At 41.0% G+C, this 18,095-nt stretch overlaps 2 protein-coding genes across 2 annotated transcripts; one reads left to right on the forward strand and one right to left on the reverse strand.

Moving 5' to 3' along the window:
* The first annotated feature begins 344 nt into the window (after window positions 1-344).
* On the forward strand, window positions 345-6,689 carry rbp5 (retinol binding protein 1a, cellular). The gene is made up of 4 exons (XM_080750612.1): window positions 345-859; window positions 1,589-1,773; window positions 2,951-3,052; window positions 5,582-6,689. Exons 1-4 carry the CDS (start codon window positions 784-786, stop codon window positions 5,633-5,635), a joined length of 417 nt encoding a protein of 138 aa, XP_080606738.1. The 5' UTR covers window positions 345-783; the 3' UTR covers window positions 5,636-6,689.
* Window positions 6,690-8,545: 1,856 nt separating this feature from the next.
* LOC308299505 (uncharacterized protein) lies at window positions 8,546-17,933 on the reverse strand (the record flags this gene model as incomplete). Its single annotated transcript, XM_080743286.1, has 8 exons — window positions 17,881-17,933; window positions 16,773-16,898; window positions 15,600-15,743; window positions 14,818-14,911; window positions 13,830-13,906; window positions 12,984-13,097; window positions 10,327-10,464; window positions 8,546-8,724 (listed from the first exon to the last, which is right to left on the reverse strand). The coding sequence occupies exons 3-8, from the start codon at window positions 15,715-15,717 to the stop codon at window positions 8,546-8,548; spliced, it is 720 nt and encodes a 239-aa protein (XP_080599412.1). The 5' UTR covers window positions 15,718-15,743; window positions 16,773-16,898; window positions 17,881-17,933.
* Between the last annotated feature and the right edge of the window lie 162 nt (window positions 17,934-18,095).

The raw sequence follows: 18,095 nt of genomic DNA on the forward strand, positions 1-18,095 counted from the left end.
GTGTTGGAGAAAAATAAAATGTCTCTTTTATTTGATTTGATATAATGAAGCACTGTCATTATTATAACTATATGTGATATACAAAAGGATGCAAAGGGTAAACCCAATAAAGCACTATGGCTTGATTCCATTGGGGTCCTGTGTATTCAATTCATTGAATTATAAAACCCCACTATAAACTCTTAATATTATATTTGATGTGTTTAACACACTTTGTTGTGTGGGATCTGGAAACTAAAGGGTGAAACCATAGTGAAACTATCACAATGGAAGATGAACCAACTTCACCCCGCCCCCTTCGTTTCAGAGAGAGAGAGAGAGAGAGAGAGAGAGTGAGAGAGAGAGAAAGAGCGAGGTAAGCGAGTGAGAGATTTGGATTACAGAGCGGTTTGCACAAACCCATGTGGGAGTCGCCAGGGCAGGGGAGGTGTTAAATAGATTTAATTTCGTATTTTAAAGCGGATCGGATCAGCACACTATTGCACACTGATTTCGCAACAATAAACCTCAGGATTCTGCATGCAAAGTGACGGGAAGGCGGCGGACCTGTGGACGCTCGAATAATCCTGCTGCTCGCAACAGTTGTTCCCGACTCTCCCATCATCATCATCATCCCAGATCCGGGGTACAGCCTGTACAACAGTTGCATAAAGTCAGGTTTTATATCAAACAATGCCATTGGTCATCCGTGGAATATAGACCACCCGGTGTTGAGAAAGAGAGAGTCTGAAGAAAGGCAGTTGGTGGCGTTTCGCGTTCTCCCTCCTAACAAAAGGTGCCAAAATGTCTAAACCCAATTATTCAGGAACGTTTCACATGGTTTCTCAGGATAATATGGACGGCTACCTTGAAGCTCTGGGTAAGAAGACTGCTTTGGCTTATTTACAGTTACACCGCCTGCATATCAAGTCCCATTCCCACTGGGCCAGATAAAGCAGATTATACAAACATATCTGTCTCCATTCAAGTGAATGTTAAGATACAGATAAAGAATATCTGGTAAAAGATAAAAAATATCTGTGACAGATATTTTGTATCTGTATCTTACCATCCACTTGAATGGAGACATATTTTGTATCTGTTTATCTGGCCCTGTGGGAATGAGCCTTTTAGTCTTACCACAGTCTGTTTTCAATTACCTTTCATGTAGTCTGCTCTGTAAACCATGCACTGTAGTCTGTAGCCTTTATCATTGCAATCTTAATTAGGCTATATAACATTTCCTTTTATCCTATCATTCAATCACATCATAATGTCATATTGCTTTTAGCCTATAGGTTATTATTGACATATCCATTTGCACCATCCTCATTTGTAATGTCACATCTGCTGCATAATGACTCAGTCTCCTGACAACCTTAGCCTTTAAATGACCCCAATAACAGACACAGTTTGAGACATGCACACACCAGGGTGGGTGTGCTGCTGCTTCCTCTGGGTGTGCACGTCTGTCTCAGATCTCCCCACACACACCCTATTATGTGTCTGTGACTGTGTTTTGTAATGTGTGTGTGTGTGTGTGTGTTTTTGTTTTGTTATAATTCTGATTGTCTCACAACCGAACCTCTACCTTTTTTGCTCTTGTCAGATATAAATTTTGCTTTGAGGAAAATTGTGTGCTTGCTGAAGCCTAGTAAGGAGATTACACATGATGTTGCCTCGGGTTCCATGAAGATCCGCACCCTCACCACCTTCAAGAACTTCCACATGGACTTCTTCCTGGGCCAGGAATTCACTGAAGACCTGGGCCCTGTGGATGGACGGAAGTGCCAAGTACGTGTGTAATAATAATAATAATAATAGTTGCCTGCTTTCTCCCGAGGGGGAAATTAAGTATTTTCAGCAAAACCCAGCTGATTTGCTGCCCACAAGGAGCGTGTGAGCAATTAGGGATTTAAGAGTTTTGTTCAGGGACTCACATCGACATTGCTGGCCTGGAATCGAACCATGGACAAGCAGGGGCTCTGGTTCCCCAGACGGGCTCCCTAACCATTCAGCTGTGTGTGTGTGCATGCATGACTGAATTAGATTTTCCCCTTCTTGAAAGCATGCATTGGTTGTTTTGGGTGTGTGTTAATAAATTCGCCTACCGGTACTTGTCTTACAAGTTTTCTCTATTTGGATCGGTGCCTTGTCTCTTCCCAGCCTTCCCATGCCTGAGCTATCAGTTGTAAACATCCCCTGTGTGTGTGTGTGTGTGTGTGTGTGTGTGTGTGTGTGTGTGTGTGTGTGTGTGTGTGTGTGTGTGTGTGTGTGTGTGTGTGTGTGTGTGTGTGTGTGTGTGTGTGTGTGTGTGTGTGTGTGTACTAGCACAAAAGAAAGGCTTGCATGCAGTGGTGTGTTCTAGACTTTTTTTGAGGGCATACTATAATATATGATCTGCGGCTATTCCTGTGGCCAGGGCATACGCCAGTGCATAATGCCTATCAAATACGCTACTTTGAAAGATTCACGAGGGCATATACCCTTTTTAAAAAACAATGTATTCACAGCTTACTCCGTATACCCGTGTGACAAGTAGAACACAGCACAGCTTGCATGTGAATGAAGCAGGTTTTATATAACTCCACTATTGGCCACTATTGGCCATCACCATAATCCAATAAAAGGATAAAGGCCAGCTTCTGTGTGTGTGCGTGCATGTGTGTGTGCACGCTCAAAAATAAAAGTTTTCTATAACTCTAGTCTCCATTGCTACTACCCATCACCTTGTGCCAGTAGAAAGATGTGTGTGTGTGTGTGTGTGTGTGTGTGTGTGTGTGTGTGTGTGTGTGTGTGTGTGTGTGTGTGTGTGTGTGTGTGTGTGTGTGTGTGTGTGTGTGTGTGTGTGTGTGTGTGTGTGTGTGTGTGTGTGTGTGTGTGTGTGTGTTAACACGCATGCGTGTGCACGCGGATGTGGACTAATTTACATACCAATGGACGTTAACTCTCAGCCTCTCTCTGTGTCCAGACAACAGTGGACTGGGAAGGGGACAAGCTGCTGTGTGTGCAGAGAGGAGAGAAGCAGGGACGAGGCTGGACACATTGGCTGGAGGGCAACATGCTGCATTTGGTAAGGAAAGACCAAAGCACCCACTTCTTGACTGCGGTCTGGATTTGTATATTTAAACAATTATAACAAACTGTCCATTAGTCTCAAGGGCGTTTCGACCATGGAACGCTGTTTAAAAAATAAATCAAGCAAGTGCTCAACATTATCAATCTTTTCAACTTTTTATGTTTTCCCTTTGGCTAGAAGCACCCTAACATGGCTCAGTATTTTTTAAGGTTATGTAACAAGGCTGTGGCCTTTCTTTTTATTATTTTGGTTGGAGTTTTATGCTTTATTTAGATGTTAGAGTGTAGCGTGACAAATAAACTGAAAGCAGCGAGAGGCGAGGCATCCCGATTCAAACTAGGGTCCTTTCAACTCGTAAGGAGCATTATGATCAGTGCACCAGGCACCCTGACGGAGGCCTTTCTGTGTGGAGTTTACATGTTCTTCCCTTCTCCAAACTAAGACATGCATGTTGGGTAAATAATGCTTCCAGTGCACTTGACACTGTAGAATGGCTGCCCAGTGCTCCTAATTAAGGTATGTGTAAAATGTTCCTGTCCAAAAATACAATTTAACATAACTTATGGTTATGGTTCATTAAAAGTATTTTAATTGTTAGTAAGCGGCAGTGATGTTGGCCGTATTTTTCCAACAATGTTCTCCCAGACTCCCACACAAACAATCGGAAGTGCTCAGGTGTACAAAGGACTTATTGTTTATGGCAAACTGGTGGTGGTGGTTGGGGGGGGGGGGGGGTGTTGAGACTGAGCTGAACCAGATGGAACCAGGATAGAAAGAAAAGGAGGGGGATGGTTGAAATAATAGACGTGATGTGTAGGAAATGGGAATATGCAAATCAGATTGGGTACGGAAGTTATTCTTTGACCCACTTTGTGAAGCTCGCCTCTTATCTGCTTTTATGTATTGTGTGTGGTCTACTCTATGGGTTCCTGGCTAGACATCTTTTGGGAGCCGTGTGTTCAGTACACATAAACACAAGTATAAGGCGTGGTACCAAACCAACAGAGTAAAAAGACTAATGAATACAAACTTTTATTTAATTCAAATTAACTAAAAACGTAACACGGTGCTCAGTTAAAGGACAATACCAGTGGTCTGATATGCTTAGCTTATTCACTCACTGTATACTTGCATTACTACCGACCTTACCACCGACCAAATTAATTCACATATGAATATCATATGTGAATATGCTTGAGATAGGTAATGAATGCTATAGGTAATGAATGCTATACATTAAACATAACTGTGTGGTTGTCAAAGTTACGTTATCATTGCGTTTACATTTTAAAACACAGCTTGATTCAAGTCATTCAACAAAGCATCATTCCATAAAACAAGAAAACATAAATGTTTTAACAACACGTTTTTGTTTAGCTAGCATTGACTTATATTCAGGTGAGTCCAGTATTCTTTTAATGACTTTGGAGAAAAAATACACAAATGTATCGACTGATGTTTTTAGACCGCTCCACCAACTGGGCTTTTTACTCGTCGTCAGCTACTGATTAACATTTCTTGTTGCATTATTTCTTTCTGCTAATACCTCGGATGCAAAGGGTGAAGGAGGGGGGAACAATGTGGTGTTGTTCAAATCCAAAGGGGAATTTGGAAAGAAATGCCAGTGAGGATCAGGCATTAAAGGGTGGATTTCAATTGGTTACACCAGCAGGGAGTTGGGCGAAAAAGGAGGTGATGAGTAGGGGGTGAAAGAGGCGGCCAGGACTGGCGGGTCAAGGTTCAGGGAGAAGATGTGTGAGCCAAAGAGGGGTTTGGCCAGGGGCGTCATAAGGGGTGGGGGGGGGAGTGGGACTGAGTTACTAGGGCCCAAGGTGCAGGGGCCTTCATTATTTTATACTTTAGCTATTGAAAAATAGCAGATATTCAAGCTCACAGCGCGGCACCGAGTGCCGCGCTGCAAGCTTGTAAATCTGCTATTTTTGAAAAGTCATGAAAATGTGTGAAAATCTTTGAATGTATGCATTTTTTTATGCAAACATTTGTAACTCAAATTTTGCTTCTGGGGGGGTCCCTAAATAAATATTTTGAGATGGGGGTCCGTGGCCAAATACATATCCTTTTGGGGGTCCTTCACATGAAAAGGTTTGAGCACCACTGAAACAGGTTTTTCAAAAATAAATAGCAGATCTACAAGCTTGCAGCGCGGCACTCGGTGCCACGCTATGAGCTTGTATATCTGCTATTTTTCAATAGTTAAAGCACAAAATAATGCGTAATAATTCGTTCCCAGTCTAAATGGGTTAAACCCCCTCCCCCTATGAAGAACATTCATAGGAGGCCCGCAGTGAATCCCCAGGGCCCAGAATTTGGTGCGACACCCCTGGGTTTGTGTTTTGGACACAGGCCCAGGCTTCATTTAAGTCTTCTTTGATGTGTCAAACTGTCTCAATCTATGCTCTTTCTCCATTTTCTCCCTCTCTCTACGATCCGTCATCCCTTTCTTTCTCTTCCTCAACTGCCCTCCCCATGACCCCCCCCCCCCCCCAAACCCACCCTCTGCAGGAGATGCGAGTTGGAGGTGTGGTTGCTAAGCAAGTCTTCAAGAAGGCTGAATGAAGTTATTGGAATGGGGATATACTGTACTCAATACCTTAAACTCCTAATTCTTCATAGAATAATAGAGTGCCATAGTTTTTTGTTTGTTTGTTTTATTCTTATAATCGAATATGTTTTGAGTAATTGCTCAAATGAAATTGAAATCGATGGATAGAAAAAGGCTTTTACATCAAAAGTCTAAAATCAACATTTCATTCCATGTGCATTTTACAATGCTAAGTACATGTGCTGTACAACTGTTGTCTGTTAGATAAACAGAAAATAGTGGACAAAAACCCTAGCAATTTTTTGAATATCTTGATAAAGGAACATTTTGGTCTCATGAGCTTATTCAAATATCACAAAGTTCCAAAGACAAAAATAGTTTATGTCCTTATTCAAATATTTGAATTGCAAGGAGTGCACAGTAGTTTTTTAGTCCATGTTTTGTACAGTCCCTGGCCAGTGGCCATGTCCTGTGCATTTACTGTACCTGTACCTGTACTGTATGATTTATGGTAAGAGAAGAGACCCGGTAAGAGAAATAGGTACAGAGCAGAGTTAACTGTGTAAACATTCATATTGCACTATCATAGTTGACTGTGTTAAAAAATCATTCATCTGTTGTGTGATTAAATGCATCATATCGTGCTCCAAACTCCAAACTGACATTTGTTGGATAATTGATTTCCCCATGTCTGTCTTTGTTGTCACTTGACAACATTACAGTCTAAGCCAGGGGTCTTCAACAGGGGGTCCGGGACCCCTAGGGGTTCCTCAGAGTTACTAAAGGGGGGCACCAAATGTTTGTGTGATAGGAACATTTTTTTTTTACATTAACCACTTGAACCCTAAAATTCCTTTTCTGAGGGGAACAATAGCTAAAAATAGTGTGCGTGCGTGTGTGTGTGTGTGTGTGTGTGTGTGTACGCTCACAAATTTACTAAAGGCCTATCAATACTTTGTTCACAATCGTTTCCATAATACATAGGCAAATTATACACCGTAAAAATATATATTTGAAGCACCTTTCAACCAGCCATCCCTACTTGGTCATTAAAGGATAACATTTATATTTTGAACTTTCTTTGTTTTTTATTCACATATTTACAAAAATAGCAAAGTTGTAAAAACTCACAACGCAGCGAAATGCATTTGAGCATCTGCTGTTTTCACAATGAATACAGGTGTGCCTTGTTATTTTGACTGTCCCATTTGGTTTGCCTTGGAGTTGGACACACAAAGTTTGAAAACCACTGAGTGTCTTGTTCCTTGATTTGTGACCCAGCTAAACTGTACTGTGCAGATAGACAGTAATGTCCAAGTGTACGCTTCATCTTCCACTGCTCATGGGATTCTGTTCAGAAGCTCCACCAAAACATCATTTAAATACTGTCCACCACTGACTGAGCCAGAGCTTTACAGGCACTTCAGCAATATGTAGGGTATTGCCATATCTTTCAGTAGGGAAAGTGGTTCCTTGCTCCTCTTAAGTAATATCTTAAATAACATTGCTTGAAATTCTGGTGAAATGAGAATCTCTAAAAGCGCCGCTATCAGCCCCTAGAGGCTGAGCAGTGATTTACACGACATGTTGCTGCTTTTGTGGGTCCTCCTCCTGAACAGAAGACAAAATCACTATAGAGCATCGCAGCGGAAGTGGTTTACTGGGGTCACTTAAAAACCATACAACCTTTGATCCTATGTGAAAATATATTTTAATATTAGATTATTTGATATACTACATTTAATAAATACTCTTTGTTTATCGATTTTAAAAACGTTCTTTTCATAGAAACAAAGGTCTTATCTCTTATGTTCATGATTCACTGGCATCCTGGATGGCTTTGTTCGAGGCTTAACATAATTGTTATAAATATGTTTGTAAAAGTCTATAGGGAAAATGAATGGGCGATTTTTAAGTTACCAGTAAACCACTTCTGCTGCGATGCTCTATAGAGCCCTGCCTCCAGCAACAGGGCTACAAATATATGGGTTACTTAATACTACATAAATGACTGTTAATATGAGTTCTACTTTACTGTTGGCAAACTTTGAAAGCAGCTAGGTGTCACTTATTTTATTACATTATTACATTACAATGTACTCTTTATAGACACTGTTGAGTCTTGCACATATAGCACTGGTTCATGACCTGATCGATAAGGACTCTTGCTTCAAAATGTTAACATCAAAGCCACAAGTAGAATGTACCATGACAAATATAAGATGAGCAGATGACCCCTGTAATAAGGTAACAAAACAGGGAAAAATATATCTTGATCTTTTACAAGTCGATGCTGGGAAACCAAGTCAATGTTGCTAGGAGTGAGTAGCCCTCTCTCACACACTGTCACAGTCTTGCAAAATCTCAAACTTTAATGCTTGACATTTCAGTGAATAGACCGAGTGACTCCTTTTAAAGGGGATTGCCATTCTGGGACTTTGTAGAACAGTTGCTTACCTACAGAGAAAAATTAGGTCACCGCTAGCTCTCTACGTACTTGTCAGTCCAGACATTAAGCAAATACTGCACATGATGAGGAAATGGGGACTTCAGCCGAGGTAACATCGTGTGGGTGACTGATCAAAAGAAAATAATCCACTACAGAAAGCTGTAGGTTTCTCCATAGTTTGGTTCCGTAGGAGTCTGCAGTTGTTTTTTTTCTTCAAAGCTCAGTGAGTTTAGAAGAATGCATCATTATGATTTATATTATATATCGATAAATGCCCTCTCTTACTTCTGATTCTACTGTATTTCTGTGCAGAAATGGCTGTGGCCAGCCACATGGTGGTGCCTTCAAACAGCTTAACATTCCATTGTTTACTGAGCCACATAAATATCTATATTTATTTACCGTAGATATATCCACTTGGCATAGATTCTATGTACAAAGTTTATAAAATAAAAACAAATATGCTCCACGTCCATTATGTTCCCCCCCACTCATCCTCCTGTGGCTCTGAAGGTATCCAGAGGGAGTTGCTGGGGTAATTGCTGTCATTTCTAGTGATGTGATTGGATGGGACATAATGGTCTGAAGCTATCAGCGGCGTTTTGACGAGGCCATTCTCCACGTCTAGCGTGCAGGGGTTGACCACGCATCCACCTGTAGAGGATCAGGAAATGCAGAATGACATCAGTTGTTGGTGCTTCGGCCTCCAACTTAAAGATGATTTTTTTACCCACTAAAATATGATGATCAGGTTGTATGATTATACTAGCATTTTTTCCAAAAAAGTGTACAGAAAGTGTTAAAATTATGTTTTTATGTGGCACATTTATGTGGTGTTGGGTGTATGGTAAAATGGGGGTGGGGTGAGTTTATGATGTGATGATCAGTGTTTTTCAGTTGGGCCTTTTGACTCGGAGGCCTCTAGTTTTCAGGAAGTAACCAAAAATACACAGGGAAGGCAAAGTTGCACATTAATTTATAACCCCACCCGCTGTTCTATTAGAGTAATGTTAACTCCTTAGACCATACATGGGCAACTGGCGGCCCGGGGGCCACATGCGGCCCCCACCTTCACTTAATGCGGCCCGCAGGTTAATACCAGACTACTGATATATTATTGATTTCAGCTGTTACAATTCCAAACATGACCTGCTTTAATTACGTCATATTAAATGACTTGATTGTATAATTAATGTCCAATGTTTTATGTCCAATGTATTTGTAGGCCTATTTAAGTTCATGAAGTTAACATTGAGTATATAACTAAATGCGTTTGAAATGAAAACAAAATGTTACTTTTCAGGATTACAATAAAAAAAATAACAAAACATTATTCAGGATTCCAATTCAAAAGAAGCAAAAATAGCCGATCTATTTTTGCTTCTTTTGTAATATGAGATATGATAAAGTAGGACGTAGCAATATGCAATGCCCTCTGGAGTGAAGGTGGAAATATAGAGGCCCTCGCCATCATCAAAGTTGCCCACCCCTGCCTTAGACCAAACGTGAAGACAAGCGCACTTGTAGTGGGGAGGGGGAAAACACCAATTCTGTATGGAAGTGGTAGTTTTCCGGATTCTTTGACTTTACAATTCTACTGACGTTTGAGCGTAACACTTGAAAAGCATTGCATTGCGGGTTTTGCCTGCTATAGAAGCCGTGAAGGGAGCTGACAGGCCCTTCTTGATATCAATCAATTTTAGGGGCATATCATGCCGGCCTTTATGATCTACTGGTAGATCGCAATCTACCTTTTGGGCACCCCTGCCTTAGAAAAAAGGGTGGCACTGGAGTAAACATGGGGTTCCCAAAATCAATAGGGTCATCCTCCAGGATCGAATTAGATTATGAGATGAGATGAGCTGTTTTGTGTGCAAAGTTGACATTTTAGCCTGAGGGTGGCACTAGAGGCAAGGTCATGGAGGTCCTCCACACTGTGCTCAGGAAAGTGTGCCAATCTGCACTTTAGATATGGACACACATGTTAGGCAATTAGCCATTTTGGCCTATACTAGTAGTTGGTGGTACAAGATAAAAGGACACTATAATCAATAGGGACATCATCTGCGGAGCATGAAGGTGCACAGCAAATTCCATTCTAATCCAGACAGTAGTTTTCTTGTATATAAATGTGTCCAGATAGCACTACAGTGCTGAGTACTGAGTACTTTGAAAGCTTGGCTTGAGTAATTTCACCTGCATTGTTTCCCGGATGACGTAAAGATGCTACTTGTCTCTCTGTTCATGGATCATTACCTGCGTCATAGAGCGGCAGCCTACAGGGTTTCAGGTCACAGCTCTCTTGACAGTGGCTGCTCCTTTGCGTGGCAGGTAGGGCCAGTTCTGGGTGGACGTGAGCTACAGGCACCGGTTGCACGGGGACACTGGGGACGTCTGGCAGACACACAGAAGACACCAGACTGGGTGAAAAACAGGATATTGTACTTGGAGTTGACAGCCTTCAACCCTATGTATTCGTCCTCGACTTTCTAGTACAGTAGTTCTCTTATTTGAAGGTCTCCCCTTGAAATAAATTTAAATTTTAAACATAAATTTGGCAAAGTAAAGATGAAGCTGGATAACGCCACTTTGTTTCTGACAGCTGGCAGCTGTTGCTATGTTACAGGTATAACATTTTAAATAAAGCTTCTGAGCCAATCAGAAAGGTCAGTGGTATAATGAGGGTCCAATGACACTGAGTCATGTTTCCTGTTGAAGTGTCCAACACACTGAATAAGAGTGTCAGTTACACCTAATAGTTCAATGTTAGCTCCATGAAGCACTATCATTCACACATGACACTACTCATCAGCCACATTTAAACCCCATATATTTATTGTGTCCTCTACAGTACACTATGATCCATACTTGGTCCACTCCTTTTTTGAGCTTTGCTAACCTACGCCTGGCTTTGTGTTTAGGAATGAGCACAGAACTCCATGTATGGAGATGACTAGCATCACGGACAGAACGGCCCAAACAAGGAGATATGCACGTGTGTCTTGTTTGATACCGCTCACTTCGCAGTGTGCGTCTTTTCTGACTACACCAAATCTCTATAGCTGTCAATTCAGTACATTGCGAGCTTCCATCTACAGTACTGTGTAGAATAGATAGATGTTTTGCACCAGAATAAGGATGCTGGGGTTTGTGTGTGGTTAATGAACCAAGGTGAGTGCCACTGAACCATGACTTTCTCTTTGCCAAATGTAAATTCCAGTCCCCAAAAATGTAGGCCATTTTCCTGCAAATGTCGTCAAGCAGACACATTTCAACCTCATGTATGAGGTGGCAACTTCTGATGAATCTGCTACGTTGTGTAGAATACAGTAAGTTCGTCAGACTGCTTATCGAAAAGGATGTGGTTTCTCCCCCCAGTTTCTCACACTCTGCTACTGAAGCAGTCTGTGGTGCAGGGGTGTCGCACCAAATACTGGGCCCTGGGTACTGTAACTATTGAGAAATAGCAGATATACAAGCTCACAGTGCGGCACCGAGTGCAGCGCTGCGAGCTTGTAGATCTGCTATTTTTTTTAAACTGTGAAAATGTGTGTACATCTTTGAATATTTCAAACCTATGTTTCTATGTCAGTGTTGCTCAAACTTTTTCACGTGAAGGACCTCCAAAATTATATGTATTTGGCCACGGACCCCCATCTCAAAATATTTAGTTCCAGGGACCCCCCAGAAGCAAGATTTTAGTTACAAATGTTCGCTTAAAAAATACATATATTCAAAGATTTGCACACATTTTCACGACTTTTCCAAAATAGCAGATCTACAAGCTCGCAGCGCGGCACCGAGTGCCACGCTGTGAGCTTGTGTATCTGCTATTTTTCAATAGCTAAAGTATAAAATGATCAAGGCTCCTCCACCTTGGGCCCTAGTAACTCAGTCCCACTTTTCCCCCCTTGTGACACCCCTGGTGTCGGGTACTGACACTGTGTTCTCTAATTCACTGTTTCCCAAACAGTGGGTCGGGACCCGTTTGTGGGTCACAGACCAATTTTTAAGGGTCGCGACTCGAGTAAAATTTCCTTTTCCTACATTCAATTATTTTTATATATTTCAAAAGATTTATTTTAAAAATAAATCGGCCTCAGGTCTTATTGGGGTTATTAGGGGATGTTTGTTAAATGAAGAAGGTAATTAGAATAGAAGATATTTGAGCAGTGATCGGCGAAACATGTTCTTGTTTGGTAGGGTGCAGTTTGTGTGTTTTTAGTTTTTTATGAAACATGTAATTCTGAATATAGGACGCTGTTTGATGACCCACACATTGCATTGTGTGGCACTGGACACTTTAAGCAATTGGTGGGAGGACTGATCAATGCATCTCTGAACGTGAGAAGTTACTGAAAGTAATAGTGTTCATGCTGGTTGAAGCAATGTTCTCAGAAACAAGGAAACACTGTAGACACTGTAGACTTGATAAGATAATTGAAGCGGATATTACACACATCGCCTTTCACATCACACCCAGACCTCTACTTATCAGTATCCTGTACCTATTACACTGAACATGAGTGAACTGAACACTCTTTATTTGAAATACTTATGTAAAAAGAAAGCCTATAAGTTTCACTTACAAAACAAATTCCTATGAATTCAGCGTAGCAGCTGAATCTGTCTCGAGAGATCACTCTTCACCTAACATGTTTTGTTTTGAATTGCTGTGGAGAAAATGGTGGGAAGTCCCTTACCCTCGATTTCTGTGACTTCAAAGCACTGATTTCTGACTTTCACGTCCTCAAACGCATAGTATACCATCAGTGCACGGGGATGCCTGAGACCTATTTAAATATTCATACTTTGTGATATTTACTGTGCAAGACGATAAACCACACACGCAAGTCGCAAGAGCCTCACAAGACATCCGGTCTACACCGGCAATATTACTGTAAATACAATACCTGTTCTGAATGATGATCTGCGTCTTGATCGCCAACATATGATGGCAAGAAGGATAATGAGGCAGGTCAATACTAGTCCTGACCATAGGCCTGCAGGTAATATCCATGAGCACTCTGAGAGAGAGACAGAGAGACAGACGGAGAAAGAGAGAGTGAAAGAATGACATCTTTCCACAATGAGTTGAATTTAGAATTTCTGAAACTCTAATCTTTCCCCACACTTGAGCAAGTTTCTTTTAAGTCTGTGTGACTAATGTTATACACAGAGCTTTGTGACAATGTTCTTCCACTACTTCGTCTCTGTTGGGTGGAAACCTAATATGAACAAAACATAATTTTCAGGATTCAAATTCAAAAATGGCAAAAGTAGCAGATCTATCTTCGTGCCATGTTTCGAGCTCGTGGTTCTGCTACTTTTGCTTTTTTATGCCCTACTACTATACTACAGCGTCACACAAAAGCCGCAGGTCCACACTCTTTGAGCTTATAGATCTGCTGCTTTGGCTACTTTTGAATTTGAAACCTGAAAAGTAACAGGTTTGGACATATGAGTTTTCCAGTGCATACGTATGTGATTGCGTATGTGCTTATTTTCATGAAAATTGGTGGGGATCTCCCCCGAAGAGGTCATTATTAACTTTTAGCTTTAAAAAGTCATAATAAAAGTCTAGGTCAAAATGTATCAATGAATCAAGATATATTGCATAAGATATGCTGCTGCCAGCAGGATTTGTACACGTGGGTGCATTTAATTTAGAATAAAGTGAATGATTATATGGTCAGAAATAACACCTTAGACACTTTTGGCTCCCTAACCCACAACTGAGAAACACTTGATAGACTTACGAACTATGACGGGCCCACACACAGTATCAATTCTCTGGGTTCCAAGAGTTTTTACTGCCTTGCCCAAGTCTTCACACCTGAAAGGGAAAATATAATCTGCATTCAATGTATTTATAATTATTATAAAGTATAGCTTTTAGTTTCTAGCTTCATAGTGTGTATCACTGAGGGGCCAAGGAGGGAGTGATGTGCAGAGTGGGAAGTCAATCAGATTGGCGGTTGTCCCAAGAGGCCGAGATATGGCCTCCACCTACTATGATAATGGGTACTGCACTAAGTTCTCTGACAATGGGTACAATGGGTCATGTTGTTACGTCAAAGGCAAAAGACTGGGTATGAAATGTTGTCCAGGTTGTCAATGTTAAATGATGGACATAGGAAGCGGCGACACCCCAGTGTTTGCTCTACAATTGGAGTCCAGACTCCAGAGACATTTAGGTCTTTAGGGCTGGCCTTGCGGTCCAGCCAAAGATCAACTAGTGCTGGCGGGGCTAAATGCAGCTCAACGCAATGGGAATTAAATTACTCATTTGTGCTGGTGAGAGGAAAATAAAACCTCAATGACATATAGTAAATAGGACAGCATCAACTCAAACAGTTACTTTATTCTAACTGCATGTAGGTGGAAACGGTTTGTTTGGTGAGTTCAATATATAGGCTACTGTAGCCCACTCTACTGTAGCTTCAGATGACAAACTCCAGGATTTTTGTAATCATGGAGTATAAAAAGGTGAAGACACTGACTTTGATTTAAGTAACCACTTAAACCCAGCTGCCCATGGTCAAATTGGTCTCCATAGTTCTGCTATTATTTCCCTCTAAACCAAATCTCTTTACTGAAAATAGCAGATGTACTGTACAAGCTCACAGCGTGTCACATTACAAGATCTGCTCTTTCTGCTGAATGTTAGCCAGAGAATAGGGATGCTACGGGTTCAAGTGGTGTGAATACTTCACAAGAGTAGTGGTAGATGGAACATAAACTCACCTGGTGTGTCTTTGACAAGGTGTGGAATAATCTGACACGTTGTTGAAGGTCCTTTCCGGACACGGAGCACAGACTGTATCATTTGTCCGAGTGGCTGGCAGAAGGAAAAAATGGTATAGGGTCATCATTTATTTAAGAAGACCACTGTTTCGCGACCCTTTTGATTTCAAGAACCCACAGGTTGATTAGCATTTAGGCCACAGACCCCCCCATTGAAAATGTATTACTACTTAGGCGTGTCAATTGCTCCCTGTCTCAAAAGCCCTTTCCACTTGTTTTAATGTTTAACTTTTTAAAACTTTAATTTTAACACTGAAAGTCAAGGGCTGTCAGATTGGGGTGAGACGTCCCCAATAGATTGCTGACATCACAGGACTGACATCACAGTACTGACATCACAGTACTGACATGTCATACATACATGAAAGCTATGCCGTTATTAGACACCGTCTGGTTATTTTCCCCTATTGCATCGCTGTGAGAAACCTTTTGCAGTTTATACTAACTATAAAAGGGCAGAAACCTCTCATCTCCATATTCTAACTTCATGCGTTTTTCCTAAATTAACGCCCTACTTGATCATACAACAGTGTCACTCAAAATTAACATATCCACAAGCTTGAGACGCGACGTGAAGTGACGCGTTTTGAGTTTGTAGATCTGCTACTTTTGAATTTGAATCCTGAAAAGTAACAGTTTTCACCCGACAGAGACGATATAATAATACAGACCTTTAACTCATTGTGCAACATATACTGTATACTGTATGTATATGAACGTACCAATAGACACGACCCCATGTCCCTCAGGGCAGCTGGTGACGGATTGGCAGCTGTCACATTTATCGTTGGTGCAGTAGAAGCCAGACTCACAGCCACACGCCGTGTCCTTGTTCTTCATGCATTTCTCTTCTATCCTCTGGTTCCCTGAGGGAGAGATGTAAGCAGCACAAACAAGACAATGGTCTGTAAGTATAGCGGAGAAAGGTAACAAAACTTTGACTTAACTTTATTCATGATCATTAATATCTTTGGCCATAATTTTCATTCTACAAGTTGTGCACAAAATACACATTGTTTCATTTAACAAAAATATAGTGAAAATGAATGTCTAAGACTCTTAAAGGAGTAGTTCACCCCCAAAATGACATTTTTTCTATTGATTACTCACGCCATGGAGACCCCCATTGATTCCGGATGCGGACCCAAATGCATTTGGGTCCCCATCTGGAATCAATGGAGGTACATTTATTATAATAAAAATGCTTAGGAATGCGACAAAAAACCCAAAATATTATTGAACTCAAGTCTCCATGGCGTGAGTAATCAGTAGGAAAAAAGTCATTTTGGGGGTGAACTACTCCTTTAAGTTCAGATAAATCAGACATGACCTACTATGTTACGAGGTACTTTTCCTTTTGTGTTTGAAGTCTTACTTAATATAGTCGACAATACTGAAACATTGCCAAGCGAGGGTGGGATCATGAACACTAAGAATAAGAGAACAATACCATAGGAAGGAATTTGTGTTTGTGCGTGTGTGTGTGCACGTGCACGTGCGTGCATGTGTGCGTGTGAGACATGTTCATAAGTAAGGATAAAGGGGGTATACTGTTTGTCAGGGGTTTTCAAAGTGGGTGACGGGGCACCCTGGGATGCCGTGACGGCAGTCCAGGGGTGCCACGAGATCATTTGATAATATTTGAAATTTATTTGGACATTTAAAAATATTTTTAGTATCATTTTAAACTTGAAGTATAAAGTTATTTTCAGTCAGTTCTAACTAAAATGGCTATTATCTCACTTTCCTCACAACATAATCGCTAAAATATGCTATAAATATAAGGTGCTGGGAGTGAAAATTAGGAATATAATAATGTAGTGGTGCCTCGGATGAAAAAAGTATTTATAGGGGTGCCCCGAGCCAAAAAGGTTTGCTGTATGCATGTGACTTACTGACTTTGCAGGCAGAACACGGTAGACATCGTTTCAAATGATTCTTTGTTGTTGTGTATGAACCAGACGGACATTCATCACAGATGGTTTCGCGAGATCCTTCACAAGAACTGCTGGCATGCTCTCCTTTTATTGGGGTCACAGAGAGAGAGAGGTTGGATGAGAGATCAGTTCGCCTAAATGACTTCATGAGGGAAGTTAGTTAATGTAGGATATTGTCTCCATCTTTCTTTCTGCCTTTATTTGATTCATTTTGAGGAGTTCTATAGTAACCCTAACCCTAACCCTTCAGCAACAGGGGTCTCCCCAACTCTCCAGCCCTTTAGTAAACAGAAAATACATTACAGACAGGACTGGCCTACCAATTCTATCCAATCACGACTCACGACAGAGAACTCATACAGGATACAGAATAAACAAGTGAATTTGGAATTCATGAAACGAACAAAAAAGGACACAGAAAATTGGAACTGGAACACTACAGGATTTAAGCTGATAAATTATCTTTTTTTAAAGTTATTTTTTAAATGTATTTGTTAGAGGTACAGTGGAAAGAGATGACAAATGCGGAGAAAGAGTAGAAGAGTGACTGGCATGCAGCTATTGTAAATGGTTCAGCAGGCTGCGAATTGAACTGGGTACTTGCTGTCAATTTTCTCTCCCAGCCCATGTACTGTATGTGCTACACACCTATAACCACTCAGCTATCAGGTCACCCCACTGGTGAATGAATGTTATGTTTTTTATGGGGTGCTGATTGTATAAAAATCGGTATACCGTCCTGAAAATGTATTATATGTTTGCTAAAGAGATGGAGTGACAGGCTGACAGCGATACCCCTTTTACTTGAATGAATTTTGTCCAATATATCTCTCCTGAATTCATTTCCACATTGTCTGACTGTGGCTGAATATCTGATACAGTCAGATTCACTTAATGACCAGTTTCATCAGTTAAATTAGAAATAAGCCTAATGGCAGACTTAAGGGTTTTCTTCCATTTGATCAACTCTGCTTTTCAGCTTAATTTGGTTCGAGAAATACAGAAAAAAGTAGCTAAGTAGCCTGTAGTGCAGAGTTTAACAGTACAACTGTACCACTGTACATACCTGCGGAACACAGCTCACAGCATTTCTTCCCATCTTTGGATTGGTATTGTCCATCTCCGCATTTCATCTCCTATCCTTGTGTGTGAAATCTTTAAGATTTAGAAGATGATGGTGGTCTCTGTGTTTACTCCCTTCGAATAAACCACTGGATGAGCTGGTACCATGCAGGTGTTGAACTTGTCCTGCTATTGGTATCAACGGTCGTTACGGTTGTT

Source organism: Nannobrachium achirus (genome assembly GCF_963921795.1).
Source record: "Nannobrachium achirus genome assembly, chromosome: 2".
In the NCBI taxonomy this organism is placed as follows: Eukaryota; Metazoa; Chordata; class Actinopteri; order Myctophiformes; family Myctophidae; genus Nannobrachium; species Nannobrachium achirus.